Here is a 15,829-nt window from a genome sequence, read left to right as displayed (position 1 = left end):
GTTTTAGATTCCCTCTTTTATTTCTTTAAACAAATGACATGTTCTCTGTTTTATATTCTGTATCTTATATTTTCCAAATCTAATACATATAGGGCTATACTTTTGCTTTTTGTTTTTCTGCTGACTTTCCCTCATGGTGGCTTATTTCCTTGTGTTTTTAAATTTTGGATCGTGAGCTCAATCTTCAGAAATCATGTGAAACCTGAATTGAGAGTATGTATTCCTCCAGAGGAAGTTTGCATTTTCTTCTGTCAATATGTCCCAGGTATTCCCAATCAAGAACCACCTTAATTTCTAGGCTTGGGATTTCCTGGATCATGAAGGGAATATACATTTTTGTATATAGAGGTTTGAGCCCCAAACCAGTGGTGATATCAGGTCTGGAGTTACTGGTTCTCAGGGAAGAGTTACTTTCTCCAGAGGCCAAGCAGAGTCAGATAAGTTTCTTTGTCTTCCATTTTGCTGAAGAATGTGTTTTTTTTTTTCTTGTCCACTTTTAACTGTGGGTATAACTCTTTGATGGTCCTTGTTTCATGGTGGGATTGATTTCCATCTTGCACAGCACAGGGCATGGTTGCCAGACTCTCACAGAGCCATTGAAGCCACATTCTGGCCCATGGAGTCAAACACCTGTTCTGAGGGCAGACGTAGCTTCGGTGCTGGCTTTCCACTCTGCTTTTGTGCTTTCTTTTAGCTCTGGCTCTTGGAAACCTCCCGTTCTTTCATGCAAGCTTACCTATGCATTTAAAAAGATTTGTGTCGCATTTTACCCAGATGTTTTATAGCAAGACAGTTTTTCATGATGTGGAGACCAGAAGCTTGCCCATTCCATCTGCAATGGACACTTTTTGTGGGTTGTCTTGGTCTCTCTTTTGTCAGTGTCCTCTTCATGAATGCTTTTGTGTATATGAGAAGTTCCAATGCACAAGGGTACGGTAGCAGGGGATTTATTCTCTCCAAAGCCTTCCTGCAGATACCTATGACTGCCTGAGGGCTTTCTCTGGGTGTGGGAGTGAGCTTGTTCTATACACTGTCAAGCCAGTAGTGCTGGGGAGTCAATGTACCCAGGAACAACCATGACAGATAGAAGTTGCTAGATCAATGCCCCAGTTTCTTCTCCCTTCAGATCTGACCACCATAAGACATATTTCACGGGTCTCCCAGGGGTCCCCAGAAGAACCAGGCTTCAGTTGCCCACAGTGGTTACCTGGATTGGCTTCCTTTTCTTCCCTGCCTCACTTTTTCACTCTCTTCTGGTTCTTCCCAGAATCATTTCTTAAATAAATTTGCACTCAATTCCTGTGTCACTGATAATTTCTCAGGAAACTCTAAACTTAACACTTAAACTTATTCCTCTAATTTATAATGAATATTGACTATGTATATGATGCTAATTGTTGTGGTTTCAAAGATAAATACAAAGAAATAGTTTCATCTTTAGAGTAGTTTATATTCTAGGCCTCCTGCTTTCTAGTGTTTTTTTAGAAATACACATTTTAGTGAAGTTTGTAGGTGGCAAGAAGCATTTCAACAGATTTGGGTCAAAAATCTAACTAGCAGTTCCAGGTGTTTGGATGATGACGGAAATAGCATGGACTGGACATACTTGAATACTTGATTCTTAGGTCAGCAAGAATATTCCAAATTGAGTAACTGGTTACCTAACTTTTACATATTTGGCATTCTTGGGGATTCATATGGTAACGTCACTTTGATACAGAGGATAGTGATGTTAAAACTGAACTGTAAGATGGTTTTTTAGAGATACTCTGAGTCCAGGAAGGGAAGCCATTTGGGTCTAGATATCAAAAAAATAAAAGGCATAACCAGACTAAAGTCTCCCCTCTCTACAGCAGAGGCTATAAATGGCTAGAGCCTGATTTGCTCCTAGCTTTCAGATGTGTTTTTTGGCCTGCACAACGTTTAAAGACACTTAGGCTATAAGTGTCCATCAACAGATGAATGGATAAAGAAGATGTGGCACATATATACAATGGAGTATTACTCAGCCATAAAAAGAAATGAAATTGAATTATTTGTAGTGAGGTGGATGGACCTAGAGTCTGTCATACAGAGTGAAGTAAGTCAGAAAGAGAAAAACAAATACTGTATGCTAACACATATATATGGAATCTAAAAAAAAAAAAATAGTACTGAAGAACCTAGAGGCAGGACAGGAATATAGAGGCAGACATAGAGAGTGGACTTGAGGACATGGGGAGGGGGAAGGGTAAGCTGGGACGAAGTGAGAGAGTGGCATGGACATATATACACTACCAAACGTAAAATAGATAGCTAGTGGGAAGCAGCCACATAGCACAGGGAGATCAGCTCGGTGCTTTGTGTCCACCTAGAGGGGTGGGATAGGGAGGGTGGGAGGGAGATGCAAGAGGGAGGAGATATGGGGATGTATGTATATGTATAGCTGATTCATTTTGTTATACAGCAGAAACTAACACACCATTGTAAAACAATTGTACTCCAATAAAGATGTTAAAAAAAACCAAAACACTTAGGCTAATTGCCATATTCATAAATTAGGAGGTTGTGCTTCTAGATTAGGAACTTTTCTTCTGAAAAAGTATAACAGAAGGTTAGACATCCCGGGTCCCACAATCCCACACAGCTATCGGATGGAGCTGAATAGTAGTTTCCTCCTTGAGATGAGAGGAGCGCTATAGTCCCTGTAACTTTCTATTGTAAATTACAACTGACCCACTTCCTTCATAATTTGCCTTTTCCATGAGTGTATTTGAGCGTTTGAGCCAAGCTCTATAGCTTCTGGAATGGGTGAGATGTAAGGAAATGATGAGTTTTGCAGGAAGGGAACCATGGTCTTCTCTCTGCCACTGCTTTCCAGAATTCTGAAGGTCCGCTCCCCCAGGAAGACAGCACCGCTGAGACCCCGAGAGCAGGCAGTGTTTACACAGGTGTCTCCTGCTCACTATTTTGGCTACGAGCTCTAAAACCTCAGACACAGTGGGACACTTGATACTTGCTGTTCAACCACTGCTTCAAGTAAACCAAGAGCCATCGGCAATTTTCTCCTCAGGTATTTTTTTTTTTTTGGAAACGTGCACACTCACTGACACAAGAATTGTTCTTTCATTTAGTTAAAACCAAAGCCAAGTGTGAGGCAGAAAAGCTGTTCACCCTGGAACACGATCTTCCTATCCACTCTCCGTCCTGCCTGAATTCCATCAGCTCCATGTAAGTCAGGCTAGAATTTAGACTCCAGAGAACTGAGTCTCCACTACTGCCCTTCTGGAATAGTCACCATGCAGGATCTAGACCGAAGCCTGCTGACACCAGGGGAGGGGGAGGTGGGTGGATTGGGCATTTGTCTTCATGGCTGAAGCTGGCTCTATTTAGCAAGCTTTTCTAGACGTGGAGAAAAGACCAGAGGAAGCAGGCTGCTGATGTCAAGCTTTGGGGCTTTAGGGGCCTGAGTCACCTATCGTATTTTCATCAGGTGTCCTCTGTCATGGTCATTTGTTTTCTAAGTGTTGTTGGAATCCGTAATGAGGCTCATATACCGCAGAAGTCAGCTTTCCTTCTAAACAAGCCCTTGCCTTCACTGTTCTATGAAACTATGTCATTTGTATGTAAAGTTCACAGCGATAGGACATTTATGGAACTAAATGGTCCTCTCGGTATTATAAACGAGCCCCCTTAGCTCTTGTGTATACACAAAGTCCCTTGTTTTGTAGGGGCCTGGCAGGGAGGGATGAGGGCACATCGCCTTAAGAGAAGGGCTGCCTAGAAAGAGGATCCTGTGCACTTTGGGGGTGTGAGTATGAAGAAGATCTGGTCGCGATGTACGCAGTATCTCTGGCCTGACATTGGGTGAGTTCACATCATGGCTTTTATGCAGAGGACAGGACGCAGAGCTGCCCAGGAGGGTCCTGGGACGGTGCCGCCACCACCCTGCTCTGTGGCCGTGATTGGGACACATTTCTTCTCTGGCTCCGAGTTTCTTCTTCTGAACACGGAGGTGCTTGGACTGAAGCCCTGAGGTTCTGTCTGGCCAGCACATTTCCTAGTTCTGTAAGAGGCCCCCCGTCTGCCCTGAGCCTGTGGGCGGGGACTGAAAGAATGCTGACCCGCCCCACCTGCCTGCAGAGCGCCAGGCTGGTGGAGAAATAAATAGTCCCTGGCTGCCCGGCTCTTTTCGAGGCCACTTACATCCATGACCACAGCAGATGGCCACAAGGCCATGGTCAGAAACCTCACCCCGTGCTGCAGTGTACTCCCTTCCTGTCCGTCAGCAGCTCTACAGCCACTGACAACTGCAACTGGAGAGACCAAAGTCCTCTACACTGGCCACGGAGCTGGAAACAGAGGGCAAGCCAATGCTGTGGGGGGCAGGGGGCCGTGCCCTGTTGTGCCATCTCTGACCGGGAGGGGGCAGGTGGGAGGAGGCCACCGGGGACTTGCTCTCTTCTGCTGATTGGGGCGATACCAGGCAGTTTCTGGGAATAGGGAGAAAGGCAGTGCCTGCTGTTTGGGGCTCTTGAAGACCTCAACTCTCGCGTTTCTTTCAGAATCATTTCACAGGCTTGTCTGGGTGAGGCAGCCTGAGCAAAGACGAAAAGGAAGTTGCGTCACATCCCAAACACTCGATGAGCGCGAAGCCTTGTTCTTAGAGATTCAGAGAGTTCCCACCCGTTTGGACAGAGTAGGGAGAACCACGGGATTTTTTTCTGTCTTTGTAAGTAGGTAGTGGTAAGGACAAAGCATTGTGAATAAGCCAGAAAACAAGTACATGTATATACATAGAACAGAAGTGCTTGGGAAACATTGGGACAGAAGGATGGATCAGCTCAAGTGGCCTCATGTAAAAATTGGATAGAAAGCCGGACGAGAGTCAAGTCAGCACCAGAAACCACACAGAATATACAAGTAGAGAGACAATCCAGTGCTATGTTCTAAGAGGTTGAGTTAGCTAAATGTCGTAAAGATGAGCCTCAACTGTGCAGACAAAATCCATCATCTCCCCTAAATGACCCCTCTCACTGTATTTCTGACATTAGGGTGGTAGGTGTACGTTTCCAGCAATGCTGACAGGCTGGGTTAATGCATACTAATGCCAGAATGGCATCACAATGACCCAGCAAAACACACATCAATTGATGAAAGAGCAGCAGGATACAGGGAACCCTGTGAAAGCAAGGGGCTTCAAAGGTCTTCAGGATGTAATAGGTCAAGTTTAAGTACAGAGACCTCAACTGGCTGACCCGCTGCCACCAGGCCCAGGATCAATTGATTGGTAACTCAGAACCTGTGTCCTGGCTGGTCTGAGTGATAGTCTTCATCTTTGGTCGGGAACATACTAGACAGCTAGGAAAATACTGAACTAAGTTATTTTTATAACTCCAAGAAAAATAAGAATACAGGAAGAATAAACATCAATGTAAAGATGATAAAGAAAGAAAGTTAAACGCATAGTACCAATATTTTGACACTAGTTTAAGGAAAGGGTCATAGTAAATGGAACAGTCACCGTGATAATTTGTGCTTGCTTTGCCTGCCTTTAAAGATTTTAAAGCATTTAAGGAAATCCGCTGTATTTGTTTACATGCTTAAGAGAATTCTATTAAAAAATTCGTGAGCCATGGATATATGCCTGCAATAAAAGTAATTTGTTAAATTTACAAAGTTTTGATTTGTTAATTATGCAAGTAGAGTTTAATTGTTTAAAGGACTATTTTTGATACAGTACTACGGGAAGCATGAAATTGAGCACTGAAACATACAGAGAAGCTCTCCGAATAAGAAAGTTCCCAGCTATGGGAAAGGATTCTAATGGTGAACAGGCAGAGGGAACCCTGATCATTCTCGTCTGGATTTGTCCCCGGGGCTGGCACAGTTCCCACCTGGCCAGAGGGGAGATGCCAGGCTTCAAATAAGGGAGCCCATTGACCTCACTCTAGGTCCCCAGAGAGCCTGTGTGAATCTCCCACTGTTAAGTTGTGCTTGGAAGCAGCACTTTCTGGGCTGAGGATCTTTCTCTTTTTCCTCCTGGCCATCACCTCCTGGCCTGGTTACTACTTCCTTCTGTTCTGGAAGTGCAGAGGCGCCGCAGGGGAAACGGGCGCAGAATTTCAAAAAGGCACAGAGGCACAACTCGGCCTTCTCGGATCCCTCACAAGGAGGCCAGCAGACACAGGCTTGCCCATTGCCCACTGCACAGGAATCACCCCGGCCGCACCCAGATGCATGCGTGAACTCTATAGCGCTTGTTTCCCGGGAGACCCCGAGTACTTCCAGGGATGCTCAACTGGCTACTCTAGGACCCCAGAATGAAATACTAGATCAGGAGCATGGGCTCTCACTTCACAAGGCATCCCAGAGAAGGAACACACGCTAAGCCAGATGGCACACAGTTCCTGGGTGGGTGGCCCTTTTCTTTCAATTATCCTTTTCCCTGAACTGTTGTTTAGGGTTGAGGTTTGGAGGGTGCCCCCGCCGCCACTCCCCACCTGTATGCTTGATCAGCACTCCCCTGCTTTGTGCCTTCCGTCTGCTCTCACCAGTGATGCTGAGGGCGCTGCCAGCCTAGGGCTCCTGGGTGACGGGAGCCTGGTACCTGCTGGGCTCTGCCAGGTGCTCCAGCGAGAAGAGCTGGAGCTGGGAAGGGGGCTCTCTCCTTCGCTTTCCTCAGCCTCTAAGAAAAAAGCTGCTTTGGACCCGCGCTGCCCCTTCTGCCGGCCTGAGTCTCCAGCCTAGCCCAGGACCTCACACTGGCGGCTGTAGTCTTTACAGAAATAGCTGCAGAGCTGGAGGATGGTCCTCCCCCATCACTAACTCTCCAAAGAGGCTCCTCCCCAAACTCAGCTAAGCCGCCCCTCCAATTTTGCCTGAGGATGGAAAGAGCCTCTTACACTCACACACTCTTGGCTTTTTTGTCTCCATAGGTCCCTATTCAGTAAGTTACTCAGCATCTCTTACAAAGCTCTTAGGAGAAGTAACACCACCTTGGAGACTTGGCCATAAATGGTAACAACCAGAGGGAAACAGGGAGGAACACAGGGGCTCTTGGCAGAAGCGCATCTGTGGGTTGGGTTGTTTCCCCTCCAGCTCCTGTCCACTTCTGACTTTTTCCTGTTCCCATTTTTTAAAATCTGCATCACAATGTTGACATTCTTTTTTTTTTAAATCAACTTCCTGTCTTTAAGTTTGGCAAAAAGGCCCCACTCTGCTCAAGGCCACTAGCTGTTGAATCCTGCAGGCCCTAAGTTTTCCCTTTGAAGTTGCATCTTTGTTTCTCTGGCTGTTTACTTTTCTTTAATTGCCCAGTATTTATATCCCTATTAATCTAGGAAAATAAACAGAGAAATTGCTTTCTGCATGTAATTTTTTAAAGTATTTTTAAATGACTACGTGGCGTGTGATGTTTTCCATTCATATTATTATTTTTTGATGTCGTTGCTTCTTTTGTTTGTTTTATGCTCCGTTTACTAAAGAATTATTAGGTTTTGAGGAGAGGAGGTTTTCCCCCTCCCTTTCCTTCCAGACTGTTTAAAACAGTTTTTTTCCTAGGATATTTTATCAAAGTCCTTCCGCTCTGCAGCCAGGCCATTGCGGTTCACCCTCTGTTTGGAAGGAAATGTGGCCAGCGTTGCTTCGCATTCTTAGAGTCTGATGCATTGTCTGTGTGGCTCTCTTTATGGCTTATTCAGGTGCCTGTGACCTGATTTTGACTTTGTCATTAAGGACTTTTTGGAGGTCAGATAAAGTGAAACCGATTTGGGCAGAAGTGGACAAGGCTGATCCCTTCAAGGAGCGGGAGCCGGTGTTGGCTGCAAGTTTGAATCACAGTGATCAGACGCCATGGTCCCCTGACCCTAGGACATCCCAGGTGGCTGGTCTGTCCCACAGGTACCACCCTCAACTTACTGCTGGAGATGGGGCTCCCCCCAACTTCTTCACGGAGGAAGCTGCTCTCAGGTGTGAGGGAAATAGGGTTTCCCTATGAGGTGAGCATGACGTCTGCTCAGGAGGGCTCCACCATAAAGCGTGTTGTTCTTACTCGTAAGAGAACGGCCTTTCATTGGCTTCTTTTAATTTGGGAGGTGTCATTTCCAGACACCTCGCCACCGAAGAGAACTTGGTACCCAAGGCTGACAAACATAGATGTGGGTGTTCCTTGTCTTCTGTGGCTGCTATAGGTCCTGGGGGACACTTGGGAAGAGCCATACTGGCCCAGCTCTGAACTTGTGCAGAGAGGGGAGACTGGTGGGGAGGGGTGGGAGGGGGAAACAACCCTTGAATCAGAAGACACATCTCTCTCCTGCCCAGCCCCCTTTCTCCCTGTGTCTTCCTTCCCTCTCCCTCTCCCCCCTCCTCTTCCTCCTCCTCCTTTTGCTCGTACTTAAGGGTTTTCACCTCTTCACCCAAAGACTTAGTTTTTCAGCTGTGCCTTCTCCCTGTCCCCACCCTATGTTTCTGGGATCAGCTGGCATGGCTTAATCCATATTAGAGTTCCGCGATAACAGCTTTAGGTCACTGGGCATGGAGTCACTTAGGTTGGTTTGTATCAAGGGCTCAGGTATGTTACTTTGTTAAGATATTTAATATATATGTGCTTCGGTTTTTATATGTGGAAAATGGAAAGACACACCCTTCATACCTCCTAGGGCTATTCATGAGGACTGAATGAGACCTTACAAGTGGAAGAACTTTATAAATGGTAAAACGTTATACAGAAGCAGGAGATTGTTATGGCAATGACGATTCTCTCAATGGGTTCCTACAAATCCTTTGCAGTCGTGGTGGTTTTAGTGCCAAGTTCACTTGGCCATGGAGTTTCTTTATGGCTAGAATCATCCAGAAGACCCAGGACTTGAGGCTCTGATCTGGTGAAGAGCTTGAGAGATTCTTTCTGACCTTGACTAGGGAGCAGCAAACTTTTTCGACGAGGGGCCAAATAGTTAATATTTTTGGCTCTGTGGGCCTCCAGTCCTTGTCACACTCCTCACTGTGCCCTTGTAGCACAGTTCCAAAAAACTTTATTTATGGATGCAGAAATGTGAATTTCATATAATTTTCACATGTCATAAATATTATTCTTCTTTTGAATTTTTTTTAGCCATTTAAAAATGTAAAAACCATTCTTAGCTCATGGGCTGTTCAAAAACATGGAGCAGGTGGGATTTGGCCTGTGGGCTTCCTTTGCTGACCTTTGCCCTAGACGACCCCCCAGGAGCCAAGTGAATGGCCAGGTGGACTGTGAGTATCAGAGAAACCAAAAAGGGGGACATGAAGCGATTTGGGCATGTGTCACAGGTCCTTTACTTTTTATGACTCTCCTCTCTGCCTGGTTGATGTCAAGGCAGGTTCATGGACAACACTGAGGTGTACGCTCAAGGCTCGTGCCAGAAAATACAACTTAGATCTCTGCTCTCCAACCCTTATCAAAAACCCCATAACAGCAGCAACAGCAGCAGTGGCCACAATAATGGTATTTACGGATGGGTCCTGGAGCACCTGCAGCTCACCCATTCCTATGGGTGTCCAAATTCCCCTTGAGCAACCCAGACCTGCAAGTGCTGCATTCAAGGACGGTTCTACTGTGGCCTTTTGCACAATCGATCCTGAGTTTCATTTTGGTAATGAGCCCTTGGTCTACACTGAGGGGCACCACAGACAGCAGTGGATGTGAGTCACTGTGGCATCTCTTGTAGAGATGCTGTCCAGGATGCCACTTGCTCCGGGGAGAAATGCTTCTCACAGCTTATTCCAGGGTCAGGAAAAGCTGGACATCTCCTTGAAAACTGGTTTCATTTTGTAAACAGTGTAATTTCCTTGTTTGATTTGGCTTCAAGGAAGCTCAGAGGCAAATATACCTCTTGTGACGGTGAAATATCTTACAAGTCAACAGCAGCAGAGATTTACTGAGCACATAGTATGTGCTCAGCACCGTTCACAGTCCTTTTCACTTAATCCTCACACAGCCCTGAGATGCTGATAAAATTATTATCCCTATTGTAGTGGGCTGGATAATTGTTCCCAAAGATATCCATGCCCCGATCCCCAGAACCTGTGAATGTTACCTTAAGTGGCAAAAAGTACTTTGCAGAAGTGATTAAGCTAAGGATTCTGAGGTCATGAGATTATCCTAATCACAAGCGTCCTCACAAGAGGGAGACTGAGGGAAACTTGACACAGAAGAAGGAAGGAATGTGACAGCTGAGGCAAGGTGCAATGCTGCTGGCTTTGAAGATGCAGGAGGGGGCTGTGAGCCAAAGGATGCAGGGAAGCAGCTGCAGAAGCCGGACAAAGCAAGGACAGGATCCTCCCCTGGAGATTCCAAGTGAGGGTGTCCTTTGACCAAGTGAAACTGACTTTGGACTCCTGGCCTCCAAAACTCTAAAAGAATCAATGCACGTCCTTTAAAGCCACCAAACACCAAGGAAACTCATTTTACAATCAAAGACCGGAAACAGAGAGTATTGCCTAGGGGTTGGAATGATTCCAGACCCCAAGCTCCTATCCCTCACGCCGCTGCCCCCTCTGTTGTAAGTGTCCTGACCTCCCCAACCCCCCGGCTTTATTATTCCCCTCCCCTTCCCCACCCCACCGCTTCCCCTACCGTCTAGTTCATCTTCCGACCACGTGCACTTTTGTGATCCATGTCACATCTTCGTGTGATAGAAGCAGCACCTCAGTAAACACATTGGTGGACATTTGGGGCATGTATGTGGTGTGGGGCCCCTGGGCTTTTTCTAGCCCTGGAAATTGTCTTATGATTTAACAAAAGAAAGGCCCCTGACTGCTTTTGTTCCCCCTTGGGCTTTTATAAAGACTGTCACTCTCTTCTTTGCTGCAGCACTAACGGTTGGACAAAGCAGGACTTCTCCTTTTTCAGACACTTTTGCTCACTTCCTGGTCTGTGTTCAGAGCCCCATAACCGTTTATGAAATTCTTTCATTCACCTCAAGGATTTTTGTCTTATTCAGAACAGTTTCTAGCCGAAAATCCCCCCTCCCACTAAAATGATAAAACAAAAAGAGAAAGGAAAAATGAAGCGCTAAACCCAGAAGACAGTAGATCCTTTATTTTTGTCAGCTGATCCTCCCACATCTGTGAACATGTTGGGACCCCTGAGGTGCCCAGGGATGTCTAAACCCCAGGCCTGGATGAAGCGTCACAACTGAAGCATCACATACTATGTCTATGTCATCAGTGCGAAGGCCTCGAGGGGCTGCCCCGCTGTGAATCCAGCTGCTGAGGGGGCGTCTCCATCTGCGGAGGGGTATGCAGCCATTCAGTCCCCAACAGCTCAAAGGCTCTCAAGAGAGGAGGGAGACCCACCCCTAGAGGAGCTCCCAGGACCCTGCTTTCCTCTCTGCTGATTGCAACGTACACCAAAGATTCCTGCTGACATTAAGCCTGTTAAAATTCTGCTGTTTAGCTCCCATGATTTCTTTCCTGGATGATTGATTCTCTAGGCTACAAATCCTGCCTGAAGCCTCAAACGGTTTTCAGTCTCATATCCATGCTCCTACCCTTACCCGAGGAATCTTGCCAAAATGCAATCCTTTCCTCACTGCCAAAAGGATACAGCCCAGCCTTGTCTGGGTCTCTTGGTGTATTAGTCAGGGCTCTCCAGAGAAACAGAACCAATGGAATTACATGTATGCATCTATTCTAGAAAGAGAGTTATTACAAGGTGTAGGCTCACATGAGGATGGAGCCTGAGAAGTCTCACGATCTGCCATCTGCAAGCCGGGGCCCCAGGAAGGCTGGTGGTGTACTTTGAAGGCCTGAGAACCAGGAGGGCTGCAAGCGGGAGGTCAGGGTCCCAGTTCTGCGGTTGGGCAGAGAGTGAATTCAACCTTCCTCTGCCTTTGTGTTCTACTCAGGTCCTCGCAGGTTGCGTGAGGCCCACTCACATCGGGCGGACCATCTGCTTTACTCAGTCCCCTGATTCCAGTGCTAATCTCGTCTGGAAACACCTCACAGACACACCCAGACATGAAGTTTAAGCAGCTATCTGGGCATCCCATGGCCCAGTCACGCTGACACATAAAATTACCCATCACACCTGGGCTCTGCCCACATCTCCCACCTCATCTCTCACCCTCCCCCACGTCCCAGCCCTTCTGCAGCTCCGTGAACTCTAATCCTGGGCACGTTTCCCGAACTTCACACATGCTGTTCTCTGCCAAAATGCTCCTTCCTGCTCCCCACCTCCACTCCATTTGCCTTCTGACAAAATTCTACACGGCAGGTGATTCAGAGTAGGCTCTGGAGTCAGACAGGCCTGGGATCAATTTATTTTAATTCCACCAATATTTACCTAACGCCTCTTCTGTGCCACTGGGGATGTAATTCTGTCACTATTACTTTTGTGGCCTCAGAAAAGTTACCTGACATCTCTAATCCTCAGTTTACACATCTGTAAATGAGAATAACGCTTAGAAAGCCCTTAGCACGGTGCCTGGCACATATAAACGTTCTACGAACATGAGATGCTATAATTACTGTTTGTATCACCCTTTAAGGTTGAACCCAAGCTTGATGACCTTTCCCTGATGGGTTTAGGTCCCAATCTCACCCTCTCCGACCATCATGTCCCCTGGTGCCGGACCTGCGCCTCTGTTCCAGCCCTTCACACGCAGCCTTTACCCTGATGCTTGTCTCATCCTCCCACCACGCTTGGACTAGGACTGCGTCTCCGCCATTCCTTTGGCTGAGTGCCTGGAGCAGGGTTTGTGGTCAGCATTCATTGACCCCATGGAGCCACCACCCCTTCAGAGGGAGTAGTTTTCCCTGGGCGGATGGGTGAGAAGCTCTTGTTCTCTCCCTGATACATCTGCTCCTCTCGTCTCTCACGGCAGGGGCTCGAGAGGTGCTTGCCAGGCTTGGACGAATGCTGCAGGCGTCAGGCTGGTCTGAGGGATGGACCAGCCATGGCCACCCTTAATGGGAGGACAAATTGGAAAAACAAATCCTGAGCAGGGCATTCATCTCGAGTCTTGCTTCTGGTCCTGCATCTGAAATGAATAGACGCCAGCAGAAAGCATCCCATCCCCACAGGCAGAGCAGGAGTCCGGTGATCAACACTTCCAGCATCCAGCCATTCCTTCTCTTTTACACTAGAAAAATTTGTGTGTGCATTTCAATGCTCGATGTTCCTTCTTTTTAAAAGAGTGAAGTGTGGACCTCTCTGAGGCAGCTCCTTGGGTGGCAGCCGTAGGGATCAGCTTCTGCTGAGTGTAACATCTACACTACTCCTCAACTTATCATGCAGCCGACTTAGATGCTTAAAGGGCATCTCCTTTCCACCTCCTACAGTCCAACAGCATTCTGACCCCTGTCTACCTCCAAAGTGGCATATTTCACAATGTCATGACTTCATGAGCCAGTCCCTCTAATCTTCATTCAAGCTGTGATCCTGAGACTGGGCTGCTTTCTGACCACTCAGGCCCCCTTTATGGACTGAATTCCCCAACCCCATCCATATGTTGAAGTCCTATCCCTCAGTACCTTAAAATATGGCAGTATATGGAGTAAGGGTCTTAAAGGGGTGATTAAGATTAAACAAGGTCATACTTGTGGGCCCTGATCCAATATGACTGATGTCCTTATAAGAAGAGACACAGACATACTAGGAACCTGTGGGCACAGAGCAAAGACCAAGTGAAGACAGGAGAAGAAGATGGCCGTCTGCAAGCCCAGGAGAGAGGCCTAAGGAGAAACCAACCCTTCTGACACTTGATCTTGGACTTGCAGCCTCCAGAACTGTGAGCCAATAAATTTCTGCTGTTTAAGCCTCCCAGTCTGTGGTGTTCTAACAGCTCCAGTAGATGAATATACACTCCAAAGACTCGGTTCTGACACTGATTACGGCAGTTCCCAGCATTCTATTCATTAGACTGCAATTTTGGTTGGTATCTACGTTTGCCCCATAGGGTAACGTAGCTCATTCCCTTTTGTTATGTCCAGCCCTAGAGAAATTCCTGGCATCGGCAGCTGCCAGATAAGTGTTTGTTGAATGAATGAATGATGTTGCTGCTGTGATAGAAGCTCTGGGAGTGTCATCAGAAGGACAGGAGTCTTCTCCTTTGGCATAAATGACCTTTTCACTCAACTTGCAAATGAAATAACTTGGCAAGGTGTCCCAGGTGTACAATCGAGGGAGGTGACAGAAACATCTCTTCCTGATCTTGAACTGGCGAGGTTTCACGATTTGGTAGACTCATCGGTCAATCTGTTCTTTTTCGGGCTCTGTGACGTTAATGAATTGCTGTATCTAGACTCTCACTGTCTTTTTCTGTTCCTCTTGTCATAATCTTAAGCTCTCTCCCGGCCGATTGCTGCTTCTGCCCAGGGCTCCCAGGGGTCCTCACAGACCTGTTTGGCCACTGTCCCCCTCACCCTTACCCCACTCCAACAAAACACTCCAGCAGCTCACATCTGTGGGCCTTAATTTCCCCATGAACAGAAATAGACGTTCAGAAAGCGCTTACCGCAGCTCTGGTAGAGGACTTGCAAGTTCTCATCCCTGCAGGCCGTGTGTGTGGGCCAGGCTTCCCTGCCACGGCCCTGGGGAGACATCAGAGTCCAGACAAGAAAGGCGGCCATGAGCACCTGCATGGCGAGGTCCTGTGTGTGAACAACAGAAGAGTAACTGGCCCAAGAGAAAGGGCCCTCAGGGTGCTTCCCCTCCTCTCATAAAGGGGTGACATGTTCAGTTTCACTTCTCATATTTTATGCTCCTTGAGGAACCACTCTGAGAAGCAACAGGCAGTCAGCAGAGGCCTTTGAATGCTGTTTCCCAGAACCTTTGGTGCTTGAATCAACGGGTGAGGCTCGTCTGGGTCCGGGGTGGCTAATGTTTGACTTTCTGCTTTCAAAGAGAGGGGCCAGCAAGTGATGCAGGGCCTTACAACTGGGCCCCCAAAAAGCCCTCCTTCCTGCCCCACCCTCCTTACAGCCCTGCCCCCGGGTGGAACAGAGAACTCAGGAAAGTGAAACCACAGGCCTCCACATGTTTTCCATCACCGGGTCCCCTGTCCCCAGGGACCTCTGATGTGGGCTGTAGCCCAGGGGCCTGGCTGGGGCCGGCCAGCAGCGCTTGGCGTTTGGGGAGCTGCAGAAGGACATTTGGGACCTGGAATCGGGCTTTTGCCTTGTTGGCACTCTTCTCTGGCTTCAGCTCCTGGATTAAGATTTCAGAAACGACTGTGCCGCTGGGAGGACAGGGCAGTGCTCTGGGGGCAGTAGCTGTGGTCTCTGAAGATGAGGTGGAGGGAAGAGCCCTGAGAAGCGAGCTGGGTTCTATTTCTGGGCTCAGCTTGGTGGGAAGGGTGGGGAAGGACGGGGGAGAGAGGACCTCCCTTTGAAGCCTTGTTTTGGTCAGAAGCAGGATTATTAATGTCATGTCCCGCTTTCTTTTCAAAGCCAAGAATCTGTCTCTCTACCCCCCTTCCTCTGTGGTCCTGCATCGTGACAGCAAAGTTTCTCAACCCTGACTCCCCACCCCCAGCCCCAGCTCCACCGTAGTTTAAGAGAACCAGAGTCAGGACCAAGGCCGGCAGATTTTAGAAGCAACAGAAAACACTATTTCCCTGGGGAGGTAAAGCGTTTTTCTCTGAGCCCCTGGGTACGTTCACAATTTCTGCCCATGGCTTAAATAAGAATTAAAGGCACTTCCAAACTTTTTTTTGTAATAAGTGGAATTTAATGATCCGTGAAGACAAACAAATACGTTGACTTAATTGATGGATACTTTGGATTGCTAGGGAGAGAGCAGGGCATAGTCACTTGGGGATTGATTTTCTTAAGTTCAGTGACATTGGCTTTCAATAGCGATTCCCAA

The 15,829-nt window shown here is 47.4% G+C and overlaps 1 protein-coding gene across 1 annotated transcript in view; it reads right to left on the bottom strand.

Annotated features, from left to right (window-relative positions):
- The window catches only part of LY86 (lymphocyte antigen 86), a 51,029-nt gene extending 36,425 nt beyond the window's left edge, over positions 1–14,604 (bottom strand). Inside the window, exon 1 of the mRNA XM_060111094.1 lies at positions 14,478–14,604. Coding sequence (XP_059967077.1) covers positions 14,478–14,604 — 127 coding nt within the window. The remainder of the gene's footprint in view (positions 1–14,477) is intronic.
- Positions 14,605–15,829: the final 1,225 nt, after the last annotated feature.

The sequence above is a fragment of the Mesoplodon densirostris genome, chromosome 10 (assembly GCF_025265405.1).
Source record: "Mesoplodon densirostris isolate mMesDen1 chromosome 10, mMesDen1 primary haplotype, whole genome shotgun sequence".
Classification (NCBI taxonomy): Eukaryota; Metazoa; Chordata; class Mammalia; order Artiodactyla; family Ziphiidae; genus Mesoplodon; species Mesoplodon densirostris.
The sequence above is the reverse complement of the archived record's forward strand: the minus strand, read 5'-3'. Positions and strand labels throughout refer to the sequence as shown.